This window comes from Cynoglossus semilaevis, chromosome 20 (assembly GCF_000523025.1).
Source record: "Cynoglossus semilaevis isolate Cse_v1.0 chromosome 20, Cse_v1.0, whole genome shotgun sequence".
NCBI lineage: Eukaryota > Metazoa > Chordata > Actinopteri > Pleuronectiformes > Cynoglossidae > Cynoglossus > Cynoglossus semilaevis.
Window position 1 is genome coordinate 4,308,091 of NC_024326.1, and position 27,879 is coordinate 4,335,969.

At 38.8% G+C, this 27,879-nt stretch overlaps 2 protein-coding genes across 9 annotated transcripts; one reads left to right on the forward strand and one right to left on the reverse strand.

Annotated features, from left to right (window-relative positions):
• The first annotated feature begins 217 nt into the window (after positions 1-217).
• Positions 218-3,363, forward strand: cmpk (cytidylate kinase). Its single transcript, XM_008334099.3, has 6 exons — positions 218-496; positions 1,487-1,633; positions 1,913-2,065; positions 2,161-2,237; positions 2,515-2,611; positions 2,817-3,363. Exons 1-6 carry the CDS (start codon positions 353-355, stop codon positions 2,856-2,858), a joined length of 660 nt encoding a protein of 219 aa, XP_008332321.1. The 5' UTR covers positions 218-352; the 3' UTR covers positions 2,859-3,363.
• Positions 3,364-4,389: 1,026 nt separating this feature from the next.
• Positions 4,390-27,625, reverse strand: bcl6ab (BCL6A transcription repressor b). 8 transcript variants are annotated; one of them, XM_025052629.1, is made up of 16 exons: positions 27,512-27,625; positions 27,278-27,407; positions 27,102-27,149; positions 26,894-26,989; positions 18,943-19,096; positions 17,483-17,578; positions 16,381-16,465; positions 13,185-13,257; positions 8,072-8,243; positions 7,755-7,976; positions 6,835-7,665; positions 6,623-6,747; positions 6,356-6,523; positions 6,142-6,272; positions 5,912-6,049; positions 4,390-5,615 (listed from the first exon to the last, which is right to left on the reverse strand). In XM_025052629.1, exons 9-16 carry the CDS (start codon positions 8,230-8,232, stop codon positions 5,475-5,477), a joined length of 1,917 nt encoding a protein of 638 aa, XP_024908397.1. In that variant the 5' UTR covers positions 8,233-8,243; positions 13,185-13,257; positions 16,381-16,465; positions 17,483-17,578; positions 18,943-19,096; positions 26,894-26,989; positions 27,102-27,149; positions 27,278-27,407; positions 27,512-27,625; the 3' UTR covers positions 4,390-5,474. The 8 variants fall into 8 exon arrangements, with proteins under 8 accessions (XP_024908397.1, XP_024908401.1, XP_008332315.1 ...); XM_025052633.1 differs by lacking the exon at positions 17,483-17,578; XM_008334093.3 differs by lacking the exons at positions 26,894-26,989; positions 27,102-27,149; positions 27,278-27,407; positions 27,512-27,625 and adding exons at positions 12,987-13,091; positions 19,116-19,726 and having other exon boundaries at positions 18,943-19,027.
• Between the last annotated feature and the right edge of the window lie 254 nt (positions 27,626-27,879).

Below are 27,879 nucleotides of genomic sequence, written 5' to 3' on the forward strand. Positions count from 1 at the left end.
CAACATGGCAGCTTTAAATGTGTATAACATTAAAATAAATTAAGAAAAAACGTTTACACATCTCAAGTATTATTTAAATCTTTTGTAAAAGAAAAATAATTTAAAAAAAATAGGCGTGAAAAAACGGGAGCAAATTATAATGAGCGTATTTACGACATACGTCACGTGCCTGTGGAGTTGTGATTGGTGGAGGAAATCAACAGCGGAAGCGGTGTCTTCGCTTAGCTTTTACATCTTCCGCTTCTTCCCATCTCCAGCGTCACGTATTTACTGGTCACTGCTACAACAGTTGTCCTTTGCCCTTCCGCGCCCAACCCTGCTGGTTTACGTCAGTAGCCAGTGGCGCTGGTTTATGATCGGCCGTCTCTTCAGTGTCGTGTCTCAGAGGGCGCCGAGCTTGTTGCACAGAGTGTCATTGATGATGAAGCCGCAGGTTGTGTTCGTGCTGGGAGGGCCTGGTGCCGGCAAAGGGACTCAGTGCTCCAATATCGTGGAGGTAATTATGGGAGATGACGAGCTACAGAACAATGAAAACTGGCGAGTTTTACATTCAAAATGTAGCCATAATGGCGTTAGAAGTATCTGTTAGGTCTCACGCTGAACGCTGGCCTTATTTCCAGCCTTTTTATAGGCCAGTGTCGGAATCGTTACTACTTCCGGTTGTTCTCCGAGATGAATCAGTGATGCTAGCTGGCTAGCTAGCCACACATAGTTTATTGTATATGTGTAGCTAAACAAACCCGGAGTAAGTTGTAAAAGTGCAGCCCTAACGTCAGGTTGTCAACATTCATGTGACGTAGCCCTGTGTAAATAGGGTTCGTTTTGAAAGACCTTTTATTAAAGACACTGTTTAAACAACAAGCAAGGTTTAATATTGACATTTGCTACGTGTACAACGTGAGGTCTAATCTAAACAGAGGAGATTAGGTAATGATGGAGGAAAAGTCTGGACCAGTGAACTAAACCTTTTCACCTTTAACTTGTAACACCTGGTCGCCCCTGTCTCCACGTACGTTGATATTACAACTCGCTCCAATGTAGACAGCAGAGGAAAAATGTCAATAAACCCCAGAAACTTGCTTTTTTCTTGTTGTATATGTCAACAAACACTTAGAATAATCAGTCAAAATCAGAGAATGTTGTGTAAGCTAACACAACCGTTGAATATTATTACTATTACAGGTAATGAATAAAATAGTTTAGCACTGATTGAGCGTACTCACATAATGTCTTTTAATACGACTTTTTTTTTAAAGAACCATTTTTGCTCCCTGAAAACTGTGTGTTTTTATCTGCAGTGGTTAGGCCTGAATGACGGCTACAAATAGACTCTATTCATTCAGGGCAGACGAACTTGATTTTCCTGACTTGTGTGTGCAGAAGAAATTGGTCTGAATTTGGCCAGTTGTCATAGGATATGCAACCTTGTGTCCATGGTAAAGATTGATTGCAGGATTAAACTCTGTTTGTTTTTTTGTTTCTTTAGAATTACAGCTACACCCACTTGTCTGCTGGGGACCTGCTGAGAGCAGAGCGGGCCAGAGAGGGCTCAGAGTTTGGACAGCTCATTGCCAGCTACATCAAGGAGGGCAAAATTGTCCCAGTGGAAATTACTATCAACCTCCTCAGGAAGGTGTGTGCTGAAATATGACTGAAATTTGAATTTGTTTCTAACTGTACATATATTTATGAGCACACAGTATCTGTTTGATGGATCATTCATTTCTACTGAAGAATCTGGAAGCTCAAATATTTGATTTGAACTCATGTTTGGATATGTAAATTGTCATTTATTGTTATAGAACATTCACTTAAACTTGCAGCCTTGGAGTATTTTAAGGACGTTTTTAAACACATCATTTCAATAAATTCATGTTGAGTCGAAATGTTTTGTTTTGTTTCTGTTTTTAAGGCGATGGAAGAGACTATGCAAAAGGATGAGAAAAAGTTTCGGTTCCTCATCGACGGCTTTCCCCGCAACGAGGACAACCTCCAGGGTTGGAACAACGTCATGAAGGACAAAGCCGACGTTAAATTTGTGCTCTTTTTCGACTGCAGCACCGAGGTCAGCTCCAGGAATACGAAAGTTAAAGCTTAACCTGTTTCAAATCTGCACTACGAGCAGAGTTTGAGTTTTAAGACAATCGTGTTCTTCCACAGGTCTGCATTCAAAGGTGTCTAGAACGGGGGAAGAGCAGTGGACGCACAGACGACAACAGAGAAAGTCTGGAGAAAAGGTGAAGTCCAGAGATGATCGGCAAAACATTCCACACATTACGTTCTTGAAATGTTTCTGCTCGAATGTCCGCCGCTGCCCTACGAGATCGATTGAACGGTTGATTTTTCTCTCAATAACACTCAGAACCAGCTGGTTGGGTCTGTATGGATCTGTCTGTAACCCATTTAACACACTGTCACGTACCTGCACTTGTGTTTTGACCTATTTTGTTGCTCCATTGGGTCCCCTGTGTCCCCTGACCCCAATAACGGAGAACATTCTCTCCTTCGATGCAGAATCCAAACCTACCAACAGTCTACGCGACCAATCATTGAGCTGTATGAAAAACTTGGGAAGGTGTGCAGAGTAGATGCCTCTCGTTCGGTGGAGGTGGTAAGTAAATAGAAAGGCATCATAAACTGTAACTGAAAAATCCCATAAGATTTACATTATTATTCTAAATGAAATTATTAGTAACAAGTAACAAAAATAACCCGATTACTTAAGACTGGATTAATGAGACTACAAACAATAGATTCTGTTGTGCTTTATAAAAAAAAAATATCATTTGACCTATTTTTTTTGTTTTCTCTTTCAGGTGTTTGCAGATGTGAAGGCCATCTTGGACAAAGAAGACTAAATCTGCCAACACCCTCCACCTTTCCCTGTTTGTCTTTCCTTTTTATGAATTGCAAGTATGTTACGACCTAATGTCCATGAGATGTTTAATTTTATTTCTTTTTCCATGTCTTTTATATTTGCTGCACTCGTATGGAGTGGGTTTGTCATGTATGTCATGTATGTAATTGTTAGACGTTAGCTAATTTACACAGCCATCTAGATCGGGTTCAGTGAAGATTGCAGCCTCATTTGAAACTGCATAGGAAACACATCTTAAAGTCACAGCAACGTATTTCTGTCTGGAAGGTTTCTCATTGTAATCGATTGTGGCGCTTTAGACCAAAAGTTTGGACTTGTTGCAGTAGTTGTCGCTATAAAAACGGATCTACCGAGTGTGTTTCTGTATGACAAATCAAAGAAACTAGTTGGAAATTTCTAAACAAAATTTCAGCATTTGACATGCAATGTCAAAATCTGTACTGTATCTTCTTAGGAGGAAAAATAAAAAACAAAGTCAACATCTTGTTCTTCTGCTCCTATAGTTTTCTTCTGTATATTTTACCATGGAAATATGTTGTGAAACCCCAACACCACTGAGAGAGAAGCAATTGATTAACAGCAGTAAGTTATATAGACTTGATTAGCTGCTACTGCTAATTAGAAGAATATTCTGTTACATTAAATATAAATAATCTTTATTGTATTTTTAATGTTTATTAATTGAAACTGAAAATAGGGTTTGCATTTTGTTAAAGCTAAGCCAATTATGAAACTACACACATTTATAAAATGGTTCAGTGTCTGTTAACCTGTAGGTGGCGCCTGATACAACTGATCAGGTTGAATAGGTTTATTTGTTGGTTCTGAAGTGCAATTGCTCCTTTTCTCAGCAGAGGGCGTGCAGACAAACTTTTAGCCGGAACTTGTTGTTAGTGGAGCTTAAACCAAACCCAAAACCATTTCTTAATCAAATCCCATTGAAAACATAATTTGTTATTAGTCAAACATTTATCAAAAACAAACCCGTGGCAAAATCATAATTACAATAAATGTTGGCCTGTTCACCAGCATCGTGTGGGGATTTGATGTACCTGGATGACATTCGGATGACTCCGTCCCACACAGCTGGCATCGCTCGGCTCGGTTCGGCTCGACTCAGGGTTGACTGGAACTCTCCGGGAAGATCGGCCAGCTCCCACAACGTGAAATCCTTAATCACTTTCCGTATCCGGCATAATTATAAACACGTGTGTTGTTGTCCACAGGTGTGTCTCTGATGTCCCCATCACTCTGACACCTCACACTTGACTTTTTTTTTTTTTTTCATTTTTAGCCGTTTCCCAGTATCACCTCTAGGTGTCGCCTAAGGGAGGAAACCCACCCACCCATTTAACCTCATTACAGACCGACCATCTGCTCTGGGACTGAACTGCCCTCACCGACACTGTTTATTAAGGTTACTAATAGGTTCAGTCTGAACAAAGGAACAGCTAAAAGTGATTCTTAAGTGTACCGACTAAGTAAATATAAAGGAAACAAACCAAAAAAACTAGTTTCTGTCCCTCAAATTTTAATTTTTTTGTATATATACACACATTCATGAATGTAATACAAAATATCTGCTTACATATTTCTTATATTCCTGAGCTTTTTTTTTTTTAGCTTGAGGCCTGGTATTATCTGCATTTTAGCTATGTACAACATACCAGGAGTCTTTACAACAGTACCCCACCTGACGGCAAACAACAGAAAGAGCAAAGGTACCAAATGGAGAATGCATCACAAGAGCAGATCAGATCTGCTAAGGCGTTTGTACTGTCGAACACAAAATACATCAACGGTTAGTCTGATATAAGAAGTAGGTGAATGCAAGTGCACCGTTGGGTGAAATACAATATAATTTAAATGATCCCCTGGTGGCACTGTTTCACTGCAGTACCGAACTGAATCACATACAGAAAAGGAAACAAAACACATAAATAGGATTTTGGCAGGTGCAGACAGGGAGGTTATACACATTTTTAGGTAGAAAAATGTGAAAAATATGAAAATATATCACAGCATCATGTGTATGTGCAAAACACTAACAAGGGCCTGGAAATTATTAAGAAAATATGCAGACAGCAATCCGAGCATTAGACAACACGTACCACAAACTGCGACGATCTCTCTTTGCATTTAACGGCCAAAGAAGCTCAGTGTGCGTGGTATAAACTTAACTCGAATATATTTGTACTCTGCCAGCAGATGGCATTCTAGAAATATATATTATCTTATTTACAAAACATAGACTGCGGAAAATAACTGCAAGAAACAGGGGAAAAAAAAAAATCTTAACAAAAACCAAAAAGCCGACCTGTAATAGTGGCTTTCAATCAGAGCGAGAAAAAGGGCTTACTGCTGACATTCCATAGGATTAAATAATAATAATAATAATAAAATAAAAAAACAGAATTGTCACATTCAAAAACGTACATTCAACAATAGAAGTGAGAACTTTTACAATCTTATACAATAAGGGCTACAAGAATATACTTGCAAAGCACTGTGTGTCAGTGACAGATTTTGTTTGTTTTTTTTACATATATTTATATAAAATGCACAAGAGGAAACACAATAACCGACTGCAGCAGGATTAGCACTTCATCAGGCCAGTTGGCATACTGGTGGGTGTCCTGCGATACTGAGCCTTCGTGTTTGTGACAGCGCCGTGCTTCTGCCGCAGATGGAGCCTCAGCTGACTCTTGTGTCGGAAGTGCAGGTCACATTTTTCACACTGAAAAGACGGAGAGAAAAAAATTTAATGAAACTCTAAAGTTTAAAGTAAAGACAGACACCCACCACAGATAAAAAAATTTAATGAAACTCTAAAGTTTGACAGACACCCACCACAGGCTATAAAACTATTTTAAAGTTAACGAACATCTATTTTCTGAATCTTGGATACCCTCTGCTGGCCAAGAGTGGTATTGCACTTAAAAAATGATGTCCTTCTTCTGTAGCATACACAGTCTATTTACAAAAATACTGTACGTGTTTAGAGTAAAACAGAAGACCGACAGAGCGGCTTACATGATACGGTTTCTCTCCGGTGTGAATGCGCATGTGGCTCTTAAGGGTCTGGAGGTGGCGGAAGTGTGTTCCACAGATCTCACAGGGATACGGTTTCTCTCCGGTGTGGATTAACACGTGAGCACGAAGATGGGCCACCTGGGAGAGAATTAAAAAAAAAAACGTTGGTTCCAAACAGTTTTAGTTCCACAAACACAAAGGCAGGTCATTTCATCACACACCCTCCTCACCTGAACAAATCTGGAACCACATGTGTCACACTTGTACGGCTTTTCGCCAGAGTGGATGCGAGTGTGGGTTTTGAGGTTGGCTGGTCGGTTGAACTGAGCTCCACATATGTTGCAGTGATATGGCTTCGCCCCTGGAACACAAGATCAGCCATTTGAAATACACTCACGACGCGCAGCTCCGGTAAAGGATGGAGTACGAGCCACGTGCTCTCACCTGTATGAACCGTCTTGTGGCTGGCCAGGTTGCCCTTGTAGCGAAAGGCAGCCTGGCAGCAGTCGCACTTGTAAGGCTTGTCACTGTGGACCTGGGCCATGTGTTCTTTTAGAGAATCATCATCTGGGAACTTGAAGTCACACGCTTTGCAGAAGTATGTTGTGTTGTCTATTAAAAAAAAGGGGGGATTTATTTAGCACAATATATATATATAAAAGTCTAGTAGTGTTGACACAATACAAGGGAATCATTCTGATGTGTACTCACCACAGCTGGACGAACACTCCAAGTGCATTTTGGTACTGCCATCTCTGCTGCACAAGTCTGGAGAAAGTTTGCCAATGTCCATGCACTGAGGGCTGTCACAGCTGCAGGAGAAGCGTCTGCAATGGCTGCGCAAAGGACAGATACCGGAGTTACACAGAGACCTTTAAATCAAAAATTCAATTGTTTCCCTTTGACATGGAAGTGTCCTTTACCTGATACTGCCACAGCTGTCAACAATCTGAGATTTGAGCAGGTCCTCTCTTTGTTCACTGGATCCCTCATCTGACTGGACCTCACTGTCTCCACTTGCTTCAATACTCCTACAGGGGCTCAACATGGGGGACAAAGACCTGGCTTCACCGCTGTCTTTATTGTCCTCGTTATGAGACTGGTTCATAACAATGAACTTGTACTTCTTCCAGTTGCGGGCTCTGGAGTCTTTGGGGTAGTCTGAAGGTTGTTTAAGGCTCATGGTTGCATTTCTGCTGCTGCTGGATTCGGTGGGGGAGTTAGGGTGACAATCTGATCTGAGTGGGCTTTGGGGGCTGCAGATCACCCCTTTACTGAAGCCTGGACTTGCCCTTACGCACCTGGTGTGTGGAAGCTGGTTGTTTTCTTCCTGTCTGTAAGGGCTTCTGTGGACTTCTGCTGTTTGTATAATTGTTGTGGGGCAACCTGGGCGTGATGTCACAGGGTAGGAGGTAATGCTGGTGGAGTCGCTGAGGGCAATGTCCATCTGGGGTTCCTCTAGGCATTGTTTTTTGGATAAAGACCCTTCACTTGGAAGGGTATTGATGTTATGTAGGACTTCAGTCTTCACACCATCCACGGGGAGGTCTCCATAGACATGATAGGATCCAGATGTGTTAATACCCCGGAACACGTTGGTGGTGTTGCCCCTGTGCTCCTGGTGAAGGTGACTGTTTGATAGGTGATTGGATCTGAAGTCGGACTCTTCACTGTGTGATCTCAGAGGGATCTCCGTGGCCCGAAGTAATGAAGTGGCCTGGACCTCCTCAGTCGGCACATTCAGAGATAGTTTCCTGCAGAAACAACAATTTATTAGTAATTTGCCTTTCATCAAAATAAAAGTGCATAAGTCATATTATTGTTGTTTTGTTTTTTGTTTTACCGAGACTTGATGAATCTGTGGCAAGCATCCACCACGTGTTCCATCTGGAGATAGATTGCCGCGTCCAAGGTTGCCAGGACAAGGCTGTCCTTAAGGTTCAGACAAGATGTGTACATAAAATCCAAAAGGATGGAGAAGCCCTTAGGGTTAATCTTTGGGTCTAATCTGATGGCTTTAAGGTCTGCATTCTCAGGGTTCATGAACACTGAGTAGAAAAGGCCGCTGTTTGAAAGAAGAAAAAAAAAGGCCACGTATTTGTTAGAATTCAAAGAATAAACCTGATATCTGATACACACATTCAAAGGTGTGAACTCTACCTGCAGGCCACCAGTATGGCCTTGTGGGCATGAAACTCCTGCCTGTCCACCTGCATGGTGACATCGGTCAGGAGGTTCCTGTTGCGGAGGCAGTTAAAGTTGAGAAGGACGTCACCCGCATGGCGTGTGAATTGGATACAGCCGTCAGTAGCCGTGTCCATGCTTTTGAAGTCTGGGAGACAAGTTATAATAAAATATGTGTTAACGCTCTTCAGATTATTTTTAACTCTGTTAAAAATGTTTAGCTACTTCTGAGCTAATATTAGTGGCTAACACTGGTAACAAGATTACAGTGCCTTTTACAATTTATTTTCAAATCTAATGATATTGGGTTGTTGTTTCCATTTCTGAAAAAAAAAATCTTGTTTGACAATTTTCTGACTTTTTTGATGACTTTAAGCTTCTCAAAAGATCCACATTTGTTCTAAATATTACAGATCATTACGCCATGAGATACTCAGTTACAAAGGTAGCCACACACTGATTCACTTCCTTTCAGGGTTAATAACAAAAAGTACCTGATCCTGTCTTTACAGTTTTTGCCACAAGACGGCGCCATTGGTCCTCGAAACAAAAATCTTGGTTTGACTAAAATCACAACAGCCGCCCCTCGATTCTTATTGGGCCTTATTAAACGACTGATTACATAATCTGTTTTAACCTTTACACAAGAGATTGATACACGGAAAGTGTATGGTTTCAGTTGGTATATCGTTTAATTACTGAAATGATCATTTCGAGATAATAACAAATACCTACATGTACATGTATGTACCTGACAGTAAACATGAACATGGTCTGATTTACTTATTTTTTTTCCTTAAAGTTTTTCTTTCTAACATTCAACACTTTGATCTACAATCGTTTTTCCAGATCAAACCAGGAGGTGCCAACACGCAGTCTGTACTTGTAACGTGTTTGACGTTCAGCACATTCCGTCCTGCCTGCTCAGATTAGGTTGCCAGTACACAGCGAGTGTTGCAGCCCCCGTTAATATAAATCAATTACTCGTTTAAAATCATCAACGTACAATCACGTGACCTCTCCCTGCTAAACCAACTCCACAATTCGTTTCTAAACTTCCGATATTTGACTTAAAGGTGGTTTGGATTCGGGGAGTGATTTATTTAGTTAATACGTAAGTTCGGGTTATGAGCCAAAGGGCAGGCCAGTACAAGTATGTTGAAGTCTAAAACAACACGGACAAACTTCGGTTTGTTAAAAAACAAAACACAAAAAAAAAAACACGGAAGATGTTTATGTGGTAACAGTTAGTTTAGTTTTCGCGTGCGATTTTAAGTCGTTAACTGACGGGAAATAAGTCGTCGACGCCAAGTTAAAGCACAGAGTAAATGTCTCCGAACCAGACCGACCGGTCCTGTTGCGCCACATTATTTGCCTCTGTTAAGTTCTAAGTAATAACTCACTCCATTGTTTTTGAGACAAAGGTCAATGTCGCTGTTTTCAGCCTACTTCTAAAAATCCTCACAAGGTCTAAGTGACATAACTGAACAAAACCCAAGTCTCACTTCCGTCTTTGACATAAACCAAAGTAATAAAGTAGCGTTTTGAAACTTTGTTTTCTCACTTAGCTAATGAACAGTTAAAAATATCTGATAAAATACATATATTCAGTGCTGGATGCACCGCCAAAGGAGCGTGTGTTTCTCCCCTGCTCTCCCTGTTCTAATACTGAGAAAGAGGGAAGGAAGAAAAAAAATGTCACCTTGTAAATGATTCCTCGAAACTCTGAGCATATCCAGTTCTGAGAATCCAGTTCTAAGAAACACTGCAGCTTAATTCTCGGAATCTTAACAGAAGGCTGTACCACTGTTACCAGGCTGGGGGAGTCAGCCGCTGCTGTTTGTTTCTTTTTTCAACTTCACGCGGATAATTTTTCAAAATAAAATAAACATTTACACAATAACTACTTTGAGACATAAATATATGATTCTATTTGGTTCTGTTTGTGCTTTTATTGACCGTTTTGAGTTTGTTGTTGCGAGTTACAGTCCCCTGAGTAGTTGACGGTTCCAAATGCAAGGTCAGCTGACCGAGTTATAAATATGGTGAGGAACTTGAGAACATGTCGTCTCTGTAAACCAGCCTGAGGTGTCGGTGAGATTTGAAAGAAACGCTTGTTTTCTTATATTTAAAATGATTTAAACATTTCCGAATGTGTTTTTCTTGCCCCCTATTCTCCACAAGTTCAGTAGTTTTGTTATCGCGGAGCTTAATACGGTTAAATGGTTGATGCAAAACCGAGTGGAATAGATCCGAATAAACGTTATTTGTTTACGTTTTTCTACATTTTAAATTTACAGCCATACTTTTTAATAAATAAAAGTTTCTACAATTTTAAAAAGACCATAATATTGACTTTATTTGACTTTTCTTTCTCTCTCTTGTTTATTTAAACCTTTTTTTTCTTTCATGGAAGGACGAATTTAAGTAATGTAGATAATATTTCAGATGTTCAAAATGGGAAATAATAGTAATTTTTGGGGAAAAAAGGGCAATTGTACATTTTTGTTTCAGGATTTTGTTAAGTAAAGTCAGAAGAATGAGGAACTATGAGGAATATAAAATGTTGATACTAGTGAAAAATTTGATTTGGAATTCAGTATAGATTGTAATTTTAAAAATGTACATATTTTTAATTGTAAATGTATTCTACATTAGCTCCTCCCAGGTACATATGCATATATATATATGTGTGTGTAACAGTGTTATAGAACAGGCTGACACATATCTGAGTTTTGTCACATTAAGTTTTTTGAATTGGCTTTTTACACCAATTCATCATTGTGTGAATGACTTGTTTCATTTAATGCACTGGATGTACATCACTACCCAGATTAACAAGTTCGACATATAAATTCACCGTTGCCATGATGAGCAATCATTTTAGGTCAATACATTTGTTCAACATACAAGCCCATGACGGCAGTTGCCTGAAGGCATCATGTGTATTCAGAAACCGAGAGTTGAACGGGGTGCTTAATCATTTTTTAACACTTTCTATAGCTGGTTGTTCAGTTGCTGTCCCTCTCTGTAGATTTTACCTGCCATCAAGAGCACTGTTTTCTAATGAAGTTATCTGTGCTAGACATTAATAACAAAACAACAACAAAGTGCAAAAATGACAAGTGCTGAGAACATTTGAAGAAAATTGGGGTATGCTGCAAAGATTTTGGGATTGCAACTCAAATGCACACACATGGACAAATTGGTTTTCTTTTTTCCAAATCACATTTAGGGAATTGAAAGTAATGTGAGTGAGTGTGTCTTAGTTCTCGGCTCTCTAACTCTCACTCTCTTTTTCTTACCTGTACTCACTCACATTTTGAAAGCCGTGTATTATTCCAAGTAACTCTTTAGAAAGAGCACGGCAAACAAAGCCCAATGTCTATCTTTTATACAGCCCAAGGTCTAAAGAAGCACATGGTCTGTCTGACAAATAGTCCGACGGATAGATAGATAGATAGGATGACAAATAAACAGTTAAGTACAGACAGTTAGCCGTTTGACTGTGTGTTCTTAGAGATTAAAAGGAGAGCTGATGTGTACGTTTGCTCACAACACAAAGCAGAATCCCTTCGTTGTGTAGTCTACGTTTGTCCTTCCTTTATGTGAAGTGGCGTGTTCCTCCCTCGGCCTGTGCACGAGGATGAACGTTCCTCAAGTAGCATGTTACCTAAATGCTTCACACCTGGCCTTCTTCTACAGTGTGTCATTAAGGGTGTTTTTGATAACATCTGAATGTGTGTTATTCTGCAAAATGTCCTACAATTTGTATAAGTTCTATAGGGCCGATATGTGAGACGCAGAGATGACAAGATGCACCATTCATTCAGCTAGAGAGAACAACTGTAGGAAACCACCGAGGAAACTAAACTAGGACAGTGTTACTTCAAAATATATTCCTGTCTTGATAATTTGAGAACTTTCGTATCCCTATAACCTCTTATTTAGCATCTCTTTACATCGCCTACATTTTTCACTGCAATTCTGTTTGAATGGAAAATATTGATACCCGTTTCAAACTGTTTACTGGTTAAATAAAAATCAACAATGAAATATCCTGCATCAGTCTGTTTCTCTGTCTCCTCTCACAGCACAACACTGCAGCATTATGACATCACCCAAACTTCATTTGTAGTATCTTCCTAATTACCAAATGAAATACACCGAGTAATGATTTTTTTTAAACATTGATGAAAGGTGATATTGACCCATGAGTCACAATTATAAACAATTACTGCTCAGTTTACCAGCCTTCCTCCCACCACTGTGTATCAGTCAATTTTCCCCCCTGTAATGTTTCACACTGAATTCTTCTTAATAAAGGAAAGATGCAGTGCTGCTCAACAAGTCTAATTACAGCTGTACAGGTGTCTATGACAACATGTCTATTTCTGTTTCCACCCTACATGTTTTTCCCCTGCGGTTTTCTTTAGTGGCCCAAGTTTGTGTGGGTTGTTGTTTTCCCACACTTAGACAAAAGCAACATTAGGTTGTCTGAATGGAAATAAAAGAAACATGTTCCGTCTACAGGAAATGAAAAAAAAGAGAAAAAAACCCTCATCTGCCTCTCTTAAGTTTAGATGTTTATACCCATGCATGAAGATGCAAAGATGTGATCAGACAGCCTTTTCCTGTGTCTCATCCTCAGTTTCAGGTTGACAGTGCAAGCTCAGGGGAGCTTGAGCAAAAATGAATTATTTTGCAGATACTTAGACAAATAAAATGATAGGATTAGCAATTCTTTTGATGTCTTTTTTTTTTAAAGACATGTTTGTTGTCATTTATGATTTAGGAGCTAGCATACTGTGATGATAAATGATTAGACGAACAGACAAAGATATGTCCTTTTAAAAGAAAAATGAAAGTGAAGTTTGAAACTACAGCTCACCTCAAAAACACAGGCTTAAATATTTGTAGGCTGCACTATGTTAACAGGCATTCCTCCATGAACCAAACAAACCGGGGGCCTAGACACGAACGGATATCAGCGTGCCTGTCCCAAAACATGACCCAGGCACATGGTTGCTTGACAGGGTTCAAAGTTCACATCAGTAAAATATGACTCCAAAACTAGTTCAGTACTCACAGAGACAGGGTCTGGGGAAGGGGTGGGTGGTAGAGGGGTGGGCCGTTCATTTCCTTTGAAGCAGGAGAATGCACTTGAATTTGGAGAGAAGAAAAAAATACCATGAAGCATATTTTAGGGTAACATGTTTTTTTCCACAACCACTGACCTAAAAGGCTTAGAGCAGCCCTACAATGCACATACTCTAAAATGAAGAAAGCATGATGCAAAGTTACTTAGTAGTATTTCATAACACCGCAACATTGAGGTGCACAGAGGTATTTAACTTTCCTGTTCGAACCCGTCTCAAGCCTGCTCAAAGGAACCGAGGAAATAAGGTTAAAAAAACATCACTGTACAATAAAATGTTCACTGAGATCACTTGATTTCCACAATCCAAGTGTTTTCAAAGGCATGACGATTTGGTCTGAGGCCCACATAAATCATGTTTTGTGGATCATCTCCTCATTTTCAGATCATTCATGAACAGCAACCGATGCTGTCGTTGTGGTCTGACCCTGTTCAAAAGCATTTAAATGAGGGGACTGAGGGATGAATGTAGGCTTTATTGCCCCACACCAAAGAATGCATCAAGCGTTGTTAGTGGCTAAATGGATTGTACATGCACACAAAAGGTCAACTCTGAGGATCACACTGTGCATTTAGTCATGTGGAAGGCAATGCATCACAGCCTGGCAGCTAGTCAGGACAAGGTACACCTCGGCGTAAAAAAACAAATAAAATATTTTCCAATATTTACTGTGTAAATACAGACGGACGGCATGTTTGACAAAAGCAGGTGAAGTTTTATCAGTTTGTGCCTTGGTTGTTTCACCTGTTTTGACTAATCTTGTGTTTATTGTGACTGTGAAAAAGATAATCACTGTGTTTCCAATAGGTTTAAAGTTGATCTGCGGCCAATTTGTGGAGTAAAAAAAAAAAGAAGGTGTGTTTACTGAGGCAATTGTACATTGTCCACTTGACAGTGTGGAATGTGAGGCACTAAATGCCCAGTGTCAATATAAACAAACACGACGCAACACTCAACCTTTCAGCATATTATCTGTGGAAAAGTACCAGAGTGCAGTATGTCACCATGGCAGATTCCACTGTTGTTTTACAGCAAGGCCTCAGGGAGAAGGATGGGGTTGGCATAACATGAGTCTGTGTGCATGTGTGTTTTGAAGAGAGCGCAGTGAGAACGGTAGGAGAGAGTAGTAAATTTACTCCTGCAAAAATAAAGCTGTAAAAAGCATTTAAAAAAAGGCTGATCGTGCTGGTAATATAAATAACAGTGAAAGAATGTTGTTGTTGTTGTTGTCTACTTACACAGGACCAATACATGTAACATAGAATATATGTTGCCCAAAAATTACTTAATGTTCGATTTAACTATATAAAATATGCTGTAAGAATGATAAATATTAGACCTAGAGTGAGGAAACCCTTTTAGTTCTCCTGCTCTGTAATTAATATCTTGTGCGAGTCAAACTATGTTTGGACACGTGTCGCCCCATCTGTTCAGCAGATGCAAACAATATGCTGGGATATATTTTTTACAGTTGAGTTCCTGCTGGATGAGCAATTAATGGGCTCTCGGTATTTCTGCAACCCAAACAAACCAAACCACGCTCTGTGTTTTATCGAGAAACTCAGTTTATCAGTATTAATAATCTGTTTATCACTGACAACAGTAACTACAGCAGTAGTCTGCATAATGATTTGGCAGAGTTCTTACACCAGATGCCTGTCCTGATGCAGGCCAACCTGGGATCTGTGACGAGGTGGTATCAAACCTAAAGCCATCTGGTGGCAGACGAGAGGATCTACCACCGCAGCACTGCCACCTATTTAACAGGAGTGTGTAGGGGCCTGTGTACACTATGACAATGACACAATTACTATTACAGGTCAAGCAATAATTAGCTTCTGGTATATGCCCAAGCAACCAACTGCTCTGGCAACCATTAGACTCTAGATAATGTCAAAAACACATAGAAGCTGCCACTTTCAAAATAACATGATGCATCAAGTGCATCACATTTTAGGTTTGCCCATTTCTGAAGTATGTGTTTCTACATGCTGCTTTTCTACCACCGTTGTATTTTCTCAACAACGTCGTGTTGTGCCTCTCTGTCAAGAAACCTGTTTGTTTAGTCGTTTCCTTCTCCCGTGTGCGCAAAAATATTGGCACTGTACTATGCACTGTCTAAGATGCATGCACACCCATTATTTAGTGTAAACAAGTGGCCAGTACACCCTTTTTAAGTATGTCTTAAATTGTCTGTTTAAATTGCAGTGGGATCCAGGAGATAGCACTTTTTAAATGAATTATTATTATCAATACAAAGGGCAGTAGCAAATCTAATTTTCCCGTTAGCAAGTTAGCTCAATCCTGGGAAGAGACTAAAAAAAAAAAATCTACTAAAATGTGACTGATCTGTTTCGACACTTATGGAGTGAGACTGTTTGTACTTGTTTGACATTTAAAAGAATTTAGTCCTAATAAAACCAGCAAGACTGTTGCTGAGGAGCGGAAATGCAGTGACGCGTCAAATGCTGCTTACGTAGTTAACAAGTGTTAATGTAATGCTAATGTAAAAGATACTGAAAGTGTCACAGTTGACAAGAAGAAGAGCAACAACACTGGCTTTACCGTAATCCCTTTAACACTCTGGCACATCGTGTTTTTTCAACAAACACAAGGATTAGTTTGGTGAGATCCTTAAAGTAGTTACTTATTAACAAAGTCCTGGACATTAAAGGATTAGTATAATATAAAGATACGCTTTCATCATGAGGCACTGTTGAGGTGTTTTTGCTCGTTGCCAATTCTTGCTGTTCCTGACTGCAACTCAACCACACCCTGGTTTGTGCAACTGCAGCCAGGTGCTGAGGTGTGTAGTAGCTTCTATGCAATGATTAATCCAAAAGGAATATTTCTACTTATTCAGTGCAGGCAGGGTGGAGTAAAAAAGAGTGAGAGGCGCTTAACTGGAGTGTAGTGAGACCTGCTTTGAAGTATGGTTCAAAGACAGCACCGGTGTCTACAGGAGACTGACTGGAGGAAGGTTCTGAGGTTTAATGTGTGTGTGTGGGGACGGGGGGGTCGCAATGAGGATGTACAGCATAGGAAATAAAGTGGTGAATTAAATATTGAAATATGATGAAAAAAGGAGATATATATATATATATATATAGGGAAAGTTGTCCGTACATGTTGATAATAAACCTGTTGTTGTTGGACCACAGCTCCAGAGGCGCATCAAGGTGTCAACCACTTCTCTTGTTTCAGGCATGGGCTAAAAAGGAGAGAAAAACATTTGTGATGTTTCCACACAAGTATTAGTTAATAAATACAAAATCAATAGCACATGTGAGCTTTTAAACCAGACTCAAATGTGTGAAACAGACTAAAATTACACTTTGCAACAGAATTAGGTGTCATGTGATGTAATGTAAACATACAACAGGGAATCGTGTACCTACTTCAGATTTTAAATCTTAATTAGGCCTTACAAATTATAATTAAAGAACTTTGTCTGGGAAGATAAACTAAATCAGAGAGTAAAGTTCAATTTTTTTTTCCAGGAGGGTCCAGCCCCTGCTGCTGCTGCTGCTGCTAACCAGAAGTAAGGCATTCCATGCATGTTCATGCCACATGTTTGTCCGTGCTCAACCTTAAGCACAGATTTTCATCTAATGAAAACCATCATGACAAGATCTGACAGACGTGTGTTGTGGACACAACTGTAGATGGGAACACAGCATTTGAGTGCATTCCAATGGGCCAAATTTGTGTCACACTGAATTCCATAATTAAAAAAAAAAAAAAAAAAAAAAAAAGATTTAGTGCGACTTTGCAGATGGACTAGTTTTCTGCCTGAAAAAAATGTTTTCATGAAAGCAGCCTCGTTTTACAATCAATCGGTTTTTAAATACCTTTTTTACATTTTTATCTTTAACCTGCCATGATTCAGTGCAGGTTCCGGAGGAGCAACATACGTCCGTGTCAAAAGGTGTAAGCAGTGCAGTAGTATTAGAAGAATCTGAAAATTCACATTTCAGACAATTTATAAATGGAAACATGAGAATGTTACATTTTTTGCACGTCACTTTAAAATATCTGGCATTGGCATTCAGCTTCTGCACCAGTAGCAGTTGTTTATGCTAAGACTTGATCCACTGCAAACGTGCGTCACTGCTGACTGGCAGTGACTTCTGATGCTTCGAATCGAGACACTTAGTGATTCTTATGTTATCTCTGGGGCGGAAAAGCAGACTTTTATTTAACTGCAATGACCCTCTGCTGTGTTTACCTTAAGTCAACTGCGACTCACATTCCCACCATTCAAGGTCGGCCTCTACGTCGGGGTGGTAAATCCAGTTCAAGGAGTGTCATCTGAAATTTGATACTGTGTGCGACATGAAGCACGTGTTGTGCCCTTGAGTATTTGATGGTGGAGTATTATGACAGAGCATGGTGTTATAATTTGTCATCTGAGCAAGACTTCTTTTTTTTTTTTAAGCATATTTCCTCTTACAATCATTTTAAACCAGCATGAATCATCAAAGAAATGCTTATACTGACATCAAAACAAACTCTCCTACTTCTGCTGCTATCACTAATAATAATAAAAAAATATATATCACAATTTAACAATTTACACTGAAATCTAGGCAGGGTAAAAGTAGAAATGAACCAATCGTGTGAGTGCAGCTTTTCGTACATGGGGTCAGAGTGTAGAATTCTAGGTCATCTCTTCGGTTTCACAAGACTGCAGAAGCACAACCACAAGTGTAACCTGAGAGAGAGGTAAACAACTGCTCTTCGCAGGAGCGGCAGGGAGATGGGTGAAGGGGCAGCCGGCTGACAAATCTACAGGGTTATTTGGGAACCAGCCATATGGTAGGAGGCGCTGTCCCTGTCTCCGGCCTGCATTTGACACCTGCAGGTGACAGGACCCAGGAGCAGCCAGTGGCTGTTGCCTGGATCACTTTGCTTGCAAGTGAGGTAACACGGGTGAATGGGGTGAGGAGGCTGAAACGTGATAACATCGGTGCGAAACACCACAGGTATTCACACAGGTGCTGGGCGGTCACAGCGTTAAGTAAAGTGGAGCTGGAAATTTCCATTTCTGCTTACCGTAAATACAACCCCATGTGCACTTGAACCATTACTTATCAGGTACAAGGATAAGACTTTTCCCCTCTTTTTCTTTTAGGTATATGTTGTAATTTGTTTTGGAAACTAATAGATTACAATTAATGCCGGGTTACTTTCTATTAGGGGTCAAATGAAAGGTCAATCAAGCAGGAACAGCCGATGTCTGCCATGTCTACAACTTTACGGACTATGTATTGTCTTGCTGAAAAATGTCAAAGATATTCCTGTAACAGACAATGCTGATGAAAGCATTTGTCTCTCTGCTCTTACTGCGTAAACCTCCACATCAGTCTTTATGTCACATGTTGCTCACTGATGCAACCCAGTGACATCACTAATGATGTTGCACCGTGTACCATCAGAATGCTCTTTTGCCTATTTCTTGGGCTGAGAAACATACTTCACAACCATTTTTCATCTTTAAGATCAATCCAAATTGTTGCATTTCGATTACCAGCTTTTTACAACGCATAACATTTATTTGTGTGTTTTCTAAATTCATCTGGTGGAACTGAATCCCATTCTTTTGACTTTTGACTCAAATTTGCATAACTATTTTAACTATGTTATCATACAGCTCGGGTCTTAACTTCTGTGGACACTTTTTCATACCCCTGTCCTTTGAGACCTGACAGAGTTGGCGATCCTCATCTGGGTCAAACAGGTCATGCACAGTTCACAGTCAGCCACGGGAGATCTGGGTGGATTGAGAGATAACATTCCTCAGACGGGGCACAGGAGAGAATGGAACCATCACATGTAAGACCTGTGGAATATGAACATACACTTGGATTACATTGGGCTTGAACCCAGCAGTGTCCTTTCAAAAGTTATCACAGAGGTGTGTCACTACACAGCAGTTATTTCACTGTTGCTTGTGATTTCACTCTTCATGCTCAGGGCTGGGCGCGAGAGAAAGACAAGGTTAAAATGAGTCAGAGGTGTCTGAGAACAGAGTGATACTGAAAAAGAGGAAATATGACTTTCCTTAAAGACTCTCGATTGTATAATTTGGTTATAAAAAAAAAATCCCTTATGCAATATTTCCTGTCAGCTTTTTTGGTATTCATTTCATGATATAGTGAAACTGAATATAGAAATTAAAAGCATTATAACTTGATAACATTAAATCATAAGCAAGACAACCAATGTTCTACCCAGACAGCCTGGTCAGTGCAGGTTGTCTACAAGGCCACCTAGTGTTGACTCCAAACCTCCCTAAAAGGTTTTTTTTTCCCCCCTTCATAAAGGACATGCAGTATAGCCATAGCAACTCTATGCAGCAACAAAATACATTTAAAGTCATTCTTCTTTTGGAAAAATAACACTCAAAGACTAAAGTACATTTTGCTTATATATGTCAAATAATATCAGATTATACAAGCAACGTTCACTCTTACCTCTCAAGGAATCAATTCACTGAGAAGGGAGGCTCCGCGATGACGTGGGCCAAACGTTAGAGCTGCCAATGAAAAACAAACAGAACATCATGTGTAAAACCATCTTGCAGGACTTGACACTGACCATACTTTCAGAGTGACAACTCTGGGTGCTCCACAGTGTGGAAGTTAACAACCTTTGTTTGAGAGAAGGGAAGAAAGAGATCGATGGATAGATAGATAGACCAAAATATCTTTATGTTCCGTCTCAATAATATGCAATCAACTGGAAGGCATGTGTTATATATGTGGCACGGCTCTGTGGGATATGGGCGACATGCAGTGTGTAGGTGTGAGCTCAACCTAAACCACAGGGAGGACACCAAGTCGGAAAATGTTAAAAGAGAGGTTAAAATTCTGCTGATGAACAAAGCACCGTGTGTTCTCTGAAAAACTAATTCAAACCAGTACTAACTGATTATACGGTTAATCTCTAAAGACTATCTTGCTTTTTTTTTTTAAATTAAGCCTTAAATCGTAACAATAACCGTGCAACTTGTTGCATCGATTGCCTTATCGACTGCTACTGAGCACAAGTTCCTCCTAATGTTCTAGCTCCACTGGCTCCATAGAAGCAGCTGGACCGACTGCCAGCACACCTCTGTGGGGTGGGATGGATTAAGTCGAGGAGTCTCTGCTGGTCAGCTATCTGATGCCCAGTAAGGTCTTTGACCTAGTCTCTGGATCTATGATGTTCACGATCTTTCTGTTAAAGACGCTCCATTCCCAGCACTGCAGTTGCATTTAATCAGGGTATGAATTTATATAATGTTTGCCATGGCAATTTCATGCGGCATGCCTTATGAGTAAAATTGTTACCAAGGTAACAGTCATGGTCAGTCTTCGTTCCTGGTTGGATTTTTTAAGTGCAGTTATTCATATATATACCTCTGCTAGCAGCAGTGACGAGCCAGCAATTATCAACAATAATACAGGAAACCATGATGGAAATACAAAGACAAGTAACAATAACATACTCTACACCTATTATTCCTATATTTCTATTTTTAAAGAAATAATAACAATATTACATGAACACAGCAAAGGTTTATATAATGAAACACAATGCAGCTGATTTATTTCTGAAATTATATTAATTATCTTTCTGGCAGTATCCTCCACTCTTATTATAGTGAAATTACCTTGTTGTAATTGAACATTATCTAGAAGGTTCAGTCTGTCGTTGCTAACAGTGAAAGATGTTAGGTGTAAAGTAAATGTAAGAGAGGATGTAATGGAATTTAGTCAAACCCATTCAAGTTCAAAAAGATCCAATCACAACAGAAACGTACACTGAAATTTAACAAATATTCCCATAACAGAGAAGAACACAAAATATCCCAAATATTAATGTTTTCAGTTCATGATGCAGACCAGCTGCTCCTCTAGTATGGAGAACATGGTGAAGCCAGAAAGTGTCTGGGACACAGATTTATTCCTGGCTTCTCAAAGTCTCGTGATCTGAACCATGTGTGGGCCACGTGGAGAGGTCACTGAATTTGTTTAAGGCTCAAACTTAAAAAAAATCAGTGGCGGGAGAGGTTCAAACTGATATCATACAGACTGGATGTTGAAAAAAAAATGTTATGGGATGTAAAGATGTTTTTGCAGGGTGGTGGAACTTGGCTTAAAAAAAAAAAAAGTCTTCCAGTCTTGAAGTAAAACAAAAGACAAAAATACAGTTATTTGTGGGTGTTGGATTTAAAATAAAAACTCTCTTACAACCTTCTTCAAAAGAGGGGAAAATCATTTTTAAAAAAGATTACTACTGAGATCTGACAAAATTGTGATTTATTTCTGGCATTGCATGTCTCACAATCAGAAACACATGTGTCCACCATGTGGAGGGCTGGGCTTAAAGGATCATCTGAAGAGTTGTTTGAGGACAAAGTAGTGAACGCTGGCCGTTTTAAAGCAGCTTTCCACATGTTGTAAATGTGATATAAATGTGCAGACGTCTGTAAAAAATGAGCAGATTCTGGGTTTCTGTGATACGCTGTATTGAAAGAGACTTCAATAAAGGTGACACAAAAACCCATGTATACAAGATCTAACAGAACGGCCTTGAGAAGCACAAAGTATAAACAGTCAGAATACCAAAGGTGTGAAATATATTATATAAAATGGCCTTTTCAGTCAAAAACTATGCCCACAAAAAACCTACATTGGAAAAAAAGGCAAAAATGTATATATGGTCAACATTTGATTTCAAATTAAACTAATGACAGGAAGTATTTGCTGATATTTGCTAATGTGGTAGGAGAAAGAAGAGAGCCCAGACGTACAAAACACTATAATTGAAGTAGTGTTAGATATAAAAAATTAAACAAATAGCAACAACAATAACAAGAGTAATTGTTAATAGTGTTACTGCATCCAAATATTATTGCTACCAAGCACCACTGCACTCAACACTCACATGGTCTTCTGCAGCACCAAAAACAACACTTGTCAGAGTTGGAAGCACGGCTGAAACTATTATCAACCAAATGTGTAAAATGCAGTGAAATCTATTCTAATAAATAACAAAGTTAGAGATTGGTTCGAGTCACAAGCTGCAGTCCTATAAGGGAAAATTGAATCAATGACACACACAAACACATTCATCCTAATCAGCTCAAAAACATAAGGCTCCAGGACATCTACTGTATGTGACATCCATGTGACTAAACATGGCTGCACACAACTCTGTCTGGTCGGCTCAAGATCAGCTAATCCTATTAGTCAAGCTTTAAAGAACATATGACCTGAAGTGTGTTAATGGTTGTATTCTTTCTGTTTCCCATATGTCTGAACCACCATGTTGGATTACATTACAAAGAGCATCACACTCAGTGCTACAAATACCGCAATGAATAAAGCATTTATATATATATATATATATATATATATATATATATATATAAAAAACAGGTTTCATCTTAAGGGTTATGTTAGATTTAAATTTATAATATTAAACTTAATCATTAAAAAGGTGTGTTTTTATGCATACTGATTGAGTGGATGCTTGACTGACCTGCCTCAAATACGATACTTTAATGTTAGACTTAGCAAGAATACCTTTTTGCTCTTTAGTAATTTAACAAGGTCCCATCTTTTGGGGGTGATGTATGTGATTCTAAATGTGGAGCAGGTGAAGAGTAGCAGAGATATAAATGTACGACGGGGGAAGGTTAAAGGGCAGAGGTCTGCGTGAAGAAAGCAGATTATCTAAGAGTTTAAGGTGAGAATGGAAAGGCTGTAACTTGCGCAGCTCTGAAAACAGTCTCCTCTTCTTGACCACATGGATTTTACTTAGAAACCACCAACACCATTTCCTTTAGAGCAGAAGATAGCGGTGCGGTTGTCACATGAGGTGCTGATGTCATGCAAAAAAGACAGACAGACAGACAGACGGATGAAAAAAAAAATAGACAAATTCACCGACATCCTACACAGCGAACCTTTAAGACTTGATCATTTGTGGTTTTCTTCATGCAAAAGATTAGAAGGGATTTTCTAAGACTCGGGTAAACAGCGCCTTAGACACAAACTCTTTGATGTACAGATGTTCGTTTGCCCTTATGAGCACAGAGCAGGGTAATAATGAGAGTGATGGGTGAATCCTTACATTTTGTTTTAGTTTTTTTCACATCTCTCTCCCTCTCAATACAAAGACATAGTTTGTCTTTTTCAATAGAGAACATATATGTTCAGTATATGAGAATGCTAAATGGAAAATAACATCACACATGGTCAAGAGTTATCTTCAACCTCCCACTTTTCTCTCACCCTCCCCGTCCACATGCGATATTATTTCCAGAACTGACCTCATATTCTAAAGAAGAATTCCTCCGTTACGACCAAACAATTGCCAGAAAAACACTACTTAATCAGGATTTTTTATTATTGTTATTATACAATAAACAATACTACTTTATTTTATGTGTAATTGTGCCACTTTTTAAACCAGTGGAGCAGGTCTTTATTAAAACAGTCTCTGCTCAGAGCAAAGAAAGGTTTTTTATTTTTGGTTACAAAAATAAAATAACACTGCAAAGTTGAGCAGAACGTCTATCTTACAGCCTGTATTTTTTTTTAAAACATTTGTGGATTTTCCTGCAGATGAAAGTAATAGCCCAATAATAAGCTCCTGGACTAAGGAGATGAACCAGAAAACACAATCTCTGTTTGTATGTAACAAAGTATCTAGAGTATGCAAGGTACTGTATAGTATAAAAACGTAACAATGAATATATAGACATACAAAACCTGCTCTCCTGAGATCCTTAATAAAAATAAATATAGCTAACTCCATTCCTCCCTATGCCTAGGTTCCATAGACAGGTAGAGACAGATCATTGACATCGAGTTTAAAACCCAAGCTGAATCCAGACCAGTTACATAATGTAGTACACCACTGGATAACACCACTGGGCTTCAGCTCATAAGCATCTTATTATTTGATTTTCCACGCATAACTTTTACTGCACAGCATGTTCACTCACGAAAGAATTTTTTTTTCCTATTCTAATAAAACCACATCTTAACACCCACAGGCAACAGCAGCAGAAGTTCTACACGTTAGATGTATGACTTATAAAATCAGACATCGTCACGAAAACATCACCCTAAACATGATTAAAGCCGTTTCTCTCACAGCCAGTGGAGATGGACACCATCTTTGTTTTGAACTCTGTGTCCTCTGAGCTCAGCTGAGGAGAGAGATTTATAACACTTTGGGGAAATTCCTGTTATAACTGCTGGCAAATAACTCCCGCAGTTGACACGAATATGTGGGAAATAAAGCCTCTGATATGGAAGCTTGTGGAAGATATATCAGGTAGAAACCCAGTGGTTGGGGCTGTTTCTCAAAGATAGAAAGAATGAAGCTGTATTTTGTCTGTATACTAAACAAAGTAAAGTGTCAGCATCACATTAAATCTCCTGAAGATAGAACACGTCAAATAGTGTTTATACGAGTGTACACAATGAACATAAAGCCTGTTACCGTAGCTTCACACACCTTTCTGTTTTACTCAACTTTGCGGCGTGTTTTTATCTCATGTTGCCCAGCGACATTCCAGGGCTGGATTGTTTTTTTCTAAAAAAAACCACACTTCTCTCAGAAAGATCGAATAAATACTTCACAACGATAAGACCTGAATACAGTAAGCAATGCTAAAGAAACGTTAGGCCGAAGTTTGAACTGGCAGAGACTGCACTTAGGTTGCACTTCGAGACCCCCCTCCCCAATCCCCACATAATTAAACTATACAATCCTGACACAACCTCCTGATTCAAATTCTTCTTACATCTAAAGTAGCACTGTATTAACTACAGCACTGGGAAATAAGTTTTCACCGTAAATAATAGTGAAGGACAAACAAATCCTTCTGTGAATGTGTCTGTTTTGATCCACTTCAGGTCTGGATCTGCTCCAAGTGCTGTAACGTTCACTTCATATGCAAAATGCTACGTTCTAGTACACTGTCATATACAAAACTTACTGTGTACTGTGTCTAAGTAAGCTGTGCATGTGATATTTTAAATAAGGGTCATCAAATCGTCAAAATAGATTAAGGATATTAGCTTAGTTACATATAAGCCTGTGCTTAGAGCCCTAAGACAATAACTTGTGTGAAAGGTGAATTGGATTAACTCTGTGCTTAACTCTGTGCACATGTTGTCAGAAACTGTTTAACATGGTTTGAAAAAAATCTCCTTTGACCTGTATATCTGTTCTGTAGATCTGAACGCATTCACCTATCTCATGTTAGAGTGTTCACTCTGAGGATTGTATTGTAACATAACGACGTACTTCAGAGTGTCAAAGCAATAGTCATAGTCTGCAAATGAGAAAAAAGAGAGAGAGAAAAACTCCACATTGGGCAGAATTAGAAACTGGATAAAAAGGTTCTGCTTAGTTTTTAAATAGGCAAAAGCACATAAAGGATGTTTTTGTAACACGCCTAATTATAATAGTTTAACATAATACATTATTTACATGAATGTCTATAGCATATTTCAGAAAGGTTTAAACAAAGGTCAAATGAGATTGCAGTAGAGACTGCAAGAAATATTCGTAGATGTTCCTTAAATAATAAAATATTTGAGACTCATCTGTGGCGCCATCCCCTATGACTATCAATGTTTCATTATATTCTGTTTCCCAACGAAGAACAAAAACTGACAACAGCTTTGCATCATAAAGAAGAGGAAAAACACTCTCACCGCCCCGTTTAACAATAAAGGGGTGTGACTTGGTCATAAACCCCGGTTGCAACTTTTTGCAATAATGCAGTTAATGTGAGGAACAAAATAATTTATTCGGCTCGTATTCTGTGTGTTTTTAAAAGTCGAAACGTCTAACACTCGTTATGAGTTTATAGTAAATTAATTGCGTTTTGAAAAAAACTTTTAAAAACATTTTAAACGAAATGTTTCTCGTTGGGGCAAAGAAGGGGTTTTCAAAGCATTGTCTTTGTCGCCCTCTAGTGGTTTTATAACATTTTGCACAAATCTATCATTTATTGTGTTTAAAATAAATTTGAACCACATTCATTTGCTTACATTACACCACAGTGCTCCTTAAACTTCTTCTGTCCGTTCGACTGCTTGATTGTGTTTGTGATACAACACACTTATATTTTTAAGTGAAGGTTTTTGTCATTACTACCCAAAACTGACCGAGTTCTGCTAGATATATGCATGCTATCTAAAATTATTAGGATAAAAACTAAATCAGGACAAATTGTGGAGTGACATAATTACAATTAATGGACCCTAGTCATTTTGGTACAACATTGTTGTGATTTTTTAATTTGGGTCAATTTTTTTTTTGTATTATCTGTGTCACTACAACTTGTCCTCTTTAATAAGTAGGTCCCCATCTAAAACGTTTGAAATAAAGAATATAATACGAATAGTGTGTACATACATGCATTGTATTATGTACAAATATAAAAAATAAAAGTCATCACAATGAATACTGACTGTATTGATCCTTAAAACTTTGCAGATCACACAGTCTTCCTGAACAAAGGCACTCAGTACTTTTGCCAAACAAAAACAACTGTTTTCACAGTAAAACATCCATAAAATGAATCCATTAAAAGAGAAGAATGAAAGTAGAGTATACATACCACATTTCCCTTTAGAAGGTTATCTGGATCTTTGCCCATGTAGACACAGACTACTTCAATGATGCACTCTCATCTCAACCACCCCTTGCATGTTCACTCCATGGTGAAGGAGGAAAACAACATTGATACAAACAATGAATTAATAGTAGAGTAAATTAATCTGAAAGTAAATTTATATGTGAATTTAGGCAAACGTGTGAGTTCTTACTTTTACAGAGCCTTTTGAATATGTAGGACATGGAAATCGACAGTGAACCTGTGACAGAAAATAGTTTAAATTACAAACTACAAATACTACAAAACCACAAAGCAAAGGTGCTAGATGTAGACATTAACCCAATTACACCTTCTGAACACAATGGCAAGGGACAGAAATCAACTCACAGTCGACTAACGGCTGCCCTCCATCGGCTGTAGCACCGTGGTCAGTAGCGGGCCTGAGAGCCGTGGGCTCAGCAGAGAAACACAATTACGGAACTGACGCTTAGCGCTAGCAGGTGGCAGCTAACGCTCCCTATAATGTAATACAAATACACATACGTAGATAGACAAAGTTTACGGTCAGTTGTAATTGTTACACTTGGAAACTGAACTGAACTGGACTGTCGTCTAACTCACTTGAACAGGAGCATATATACATTTGAAGAACTTTTTAGAACTCAGACATTCCGTCGGTGACTTCTTGCAGAAGAAAATGGAGACTTTCCACAATATTCGCGGTCTTTAATTGGGTCTTCTTCTTGTTATGCTTTATCGTATTTTTTATTTTATTTACCGGTGAATTGGCGCCACCCTTTGTTCCGGATGGTTTAACGACACTCCCTCCTTTAGAAAAAATCGATCAATTTCAATCAACTTGAAATAAACTTTTATCTTTATCTTTATTATCTATAAATAAGTTTAGTTGCTAATGTTTAAATTTTAACAAGTAAAATATAAATAAATTTAGTTGCTTTTACAAACTTCACTTTTGTAATAAATTGTAA

What these genes read in the sequence shown, in the direction of transcription:
- cmpk (XM_008334099.3), top strand. Translation starts at nt 353, where the DNA reads ATGATCGGCCGTCTCTTCAGTGTCGTGTCTCAGAGGGCGCCGAGCTTG. An exon ending in AGTGCTCCAATATCGTGGAG is followed by an intron (nt 497 to 1,486) that starts GTAATTATGGGA and finishes TTGTTTCTTTAG; the next exon opens with AATTACAGCTACACCCACTT. An exon ending in TTTTCGACTGCAGCACCGAG is followed by an intron (nt 2,066 to 2,160) that starts GTCAGCTCCAGG and finishes GTTCTTCCACAG; the next exon opens with GTCTGCATTCAAAGGTGTCT.
- bcl6ab (XM_008334089.3), bottom strand. Translation starts at nt 9,828, where the DNA reads ATGCTCAGAGTTTCGAGGAATCATTTACAAG. An exon ending in GACAGCTGTGGCAGTATCAG is followed by an intron (nt 6,748 to 6,834) that starts GTAAAGGACACT and finishes TCCTTTGCGCAG; the next exon opens with CCATTGCAGACGCTTCTCCT. An exon ending in CCGGAGAGAAACCGTATCAT is followed by an intron (nt 5,616 to 5,911) that starts GTAAGCCGCTCT and finishes CCGTCTTTTCAG; the next exon opens with TGTGAAAAATGTGACCTGCA.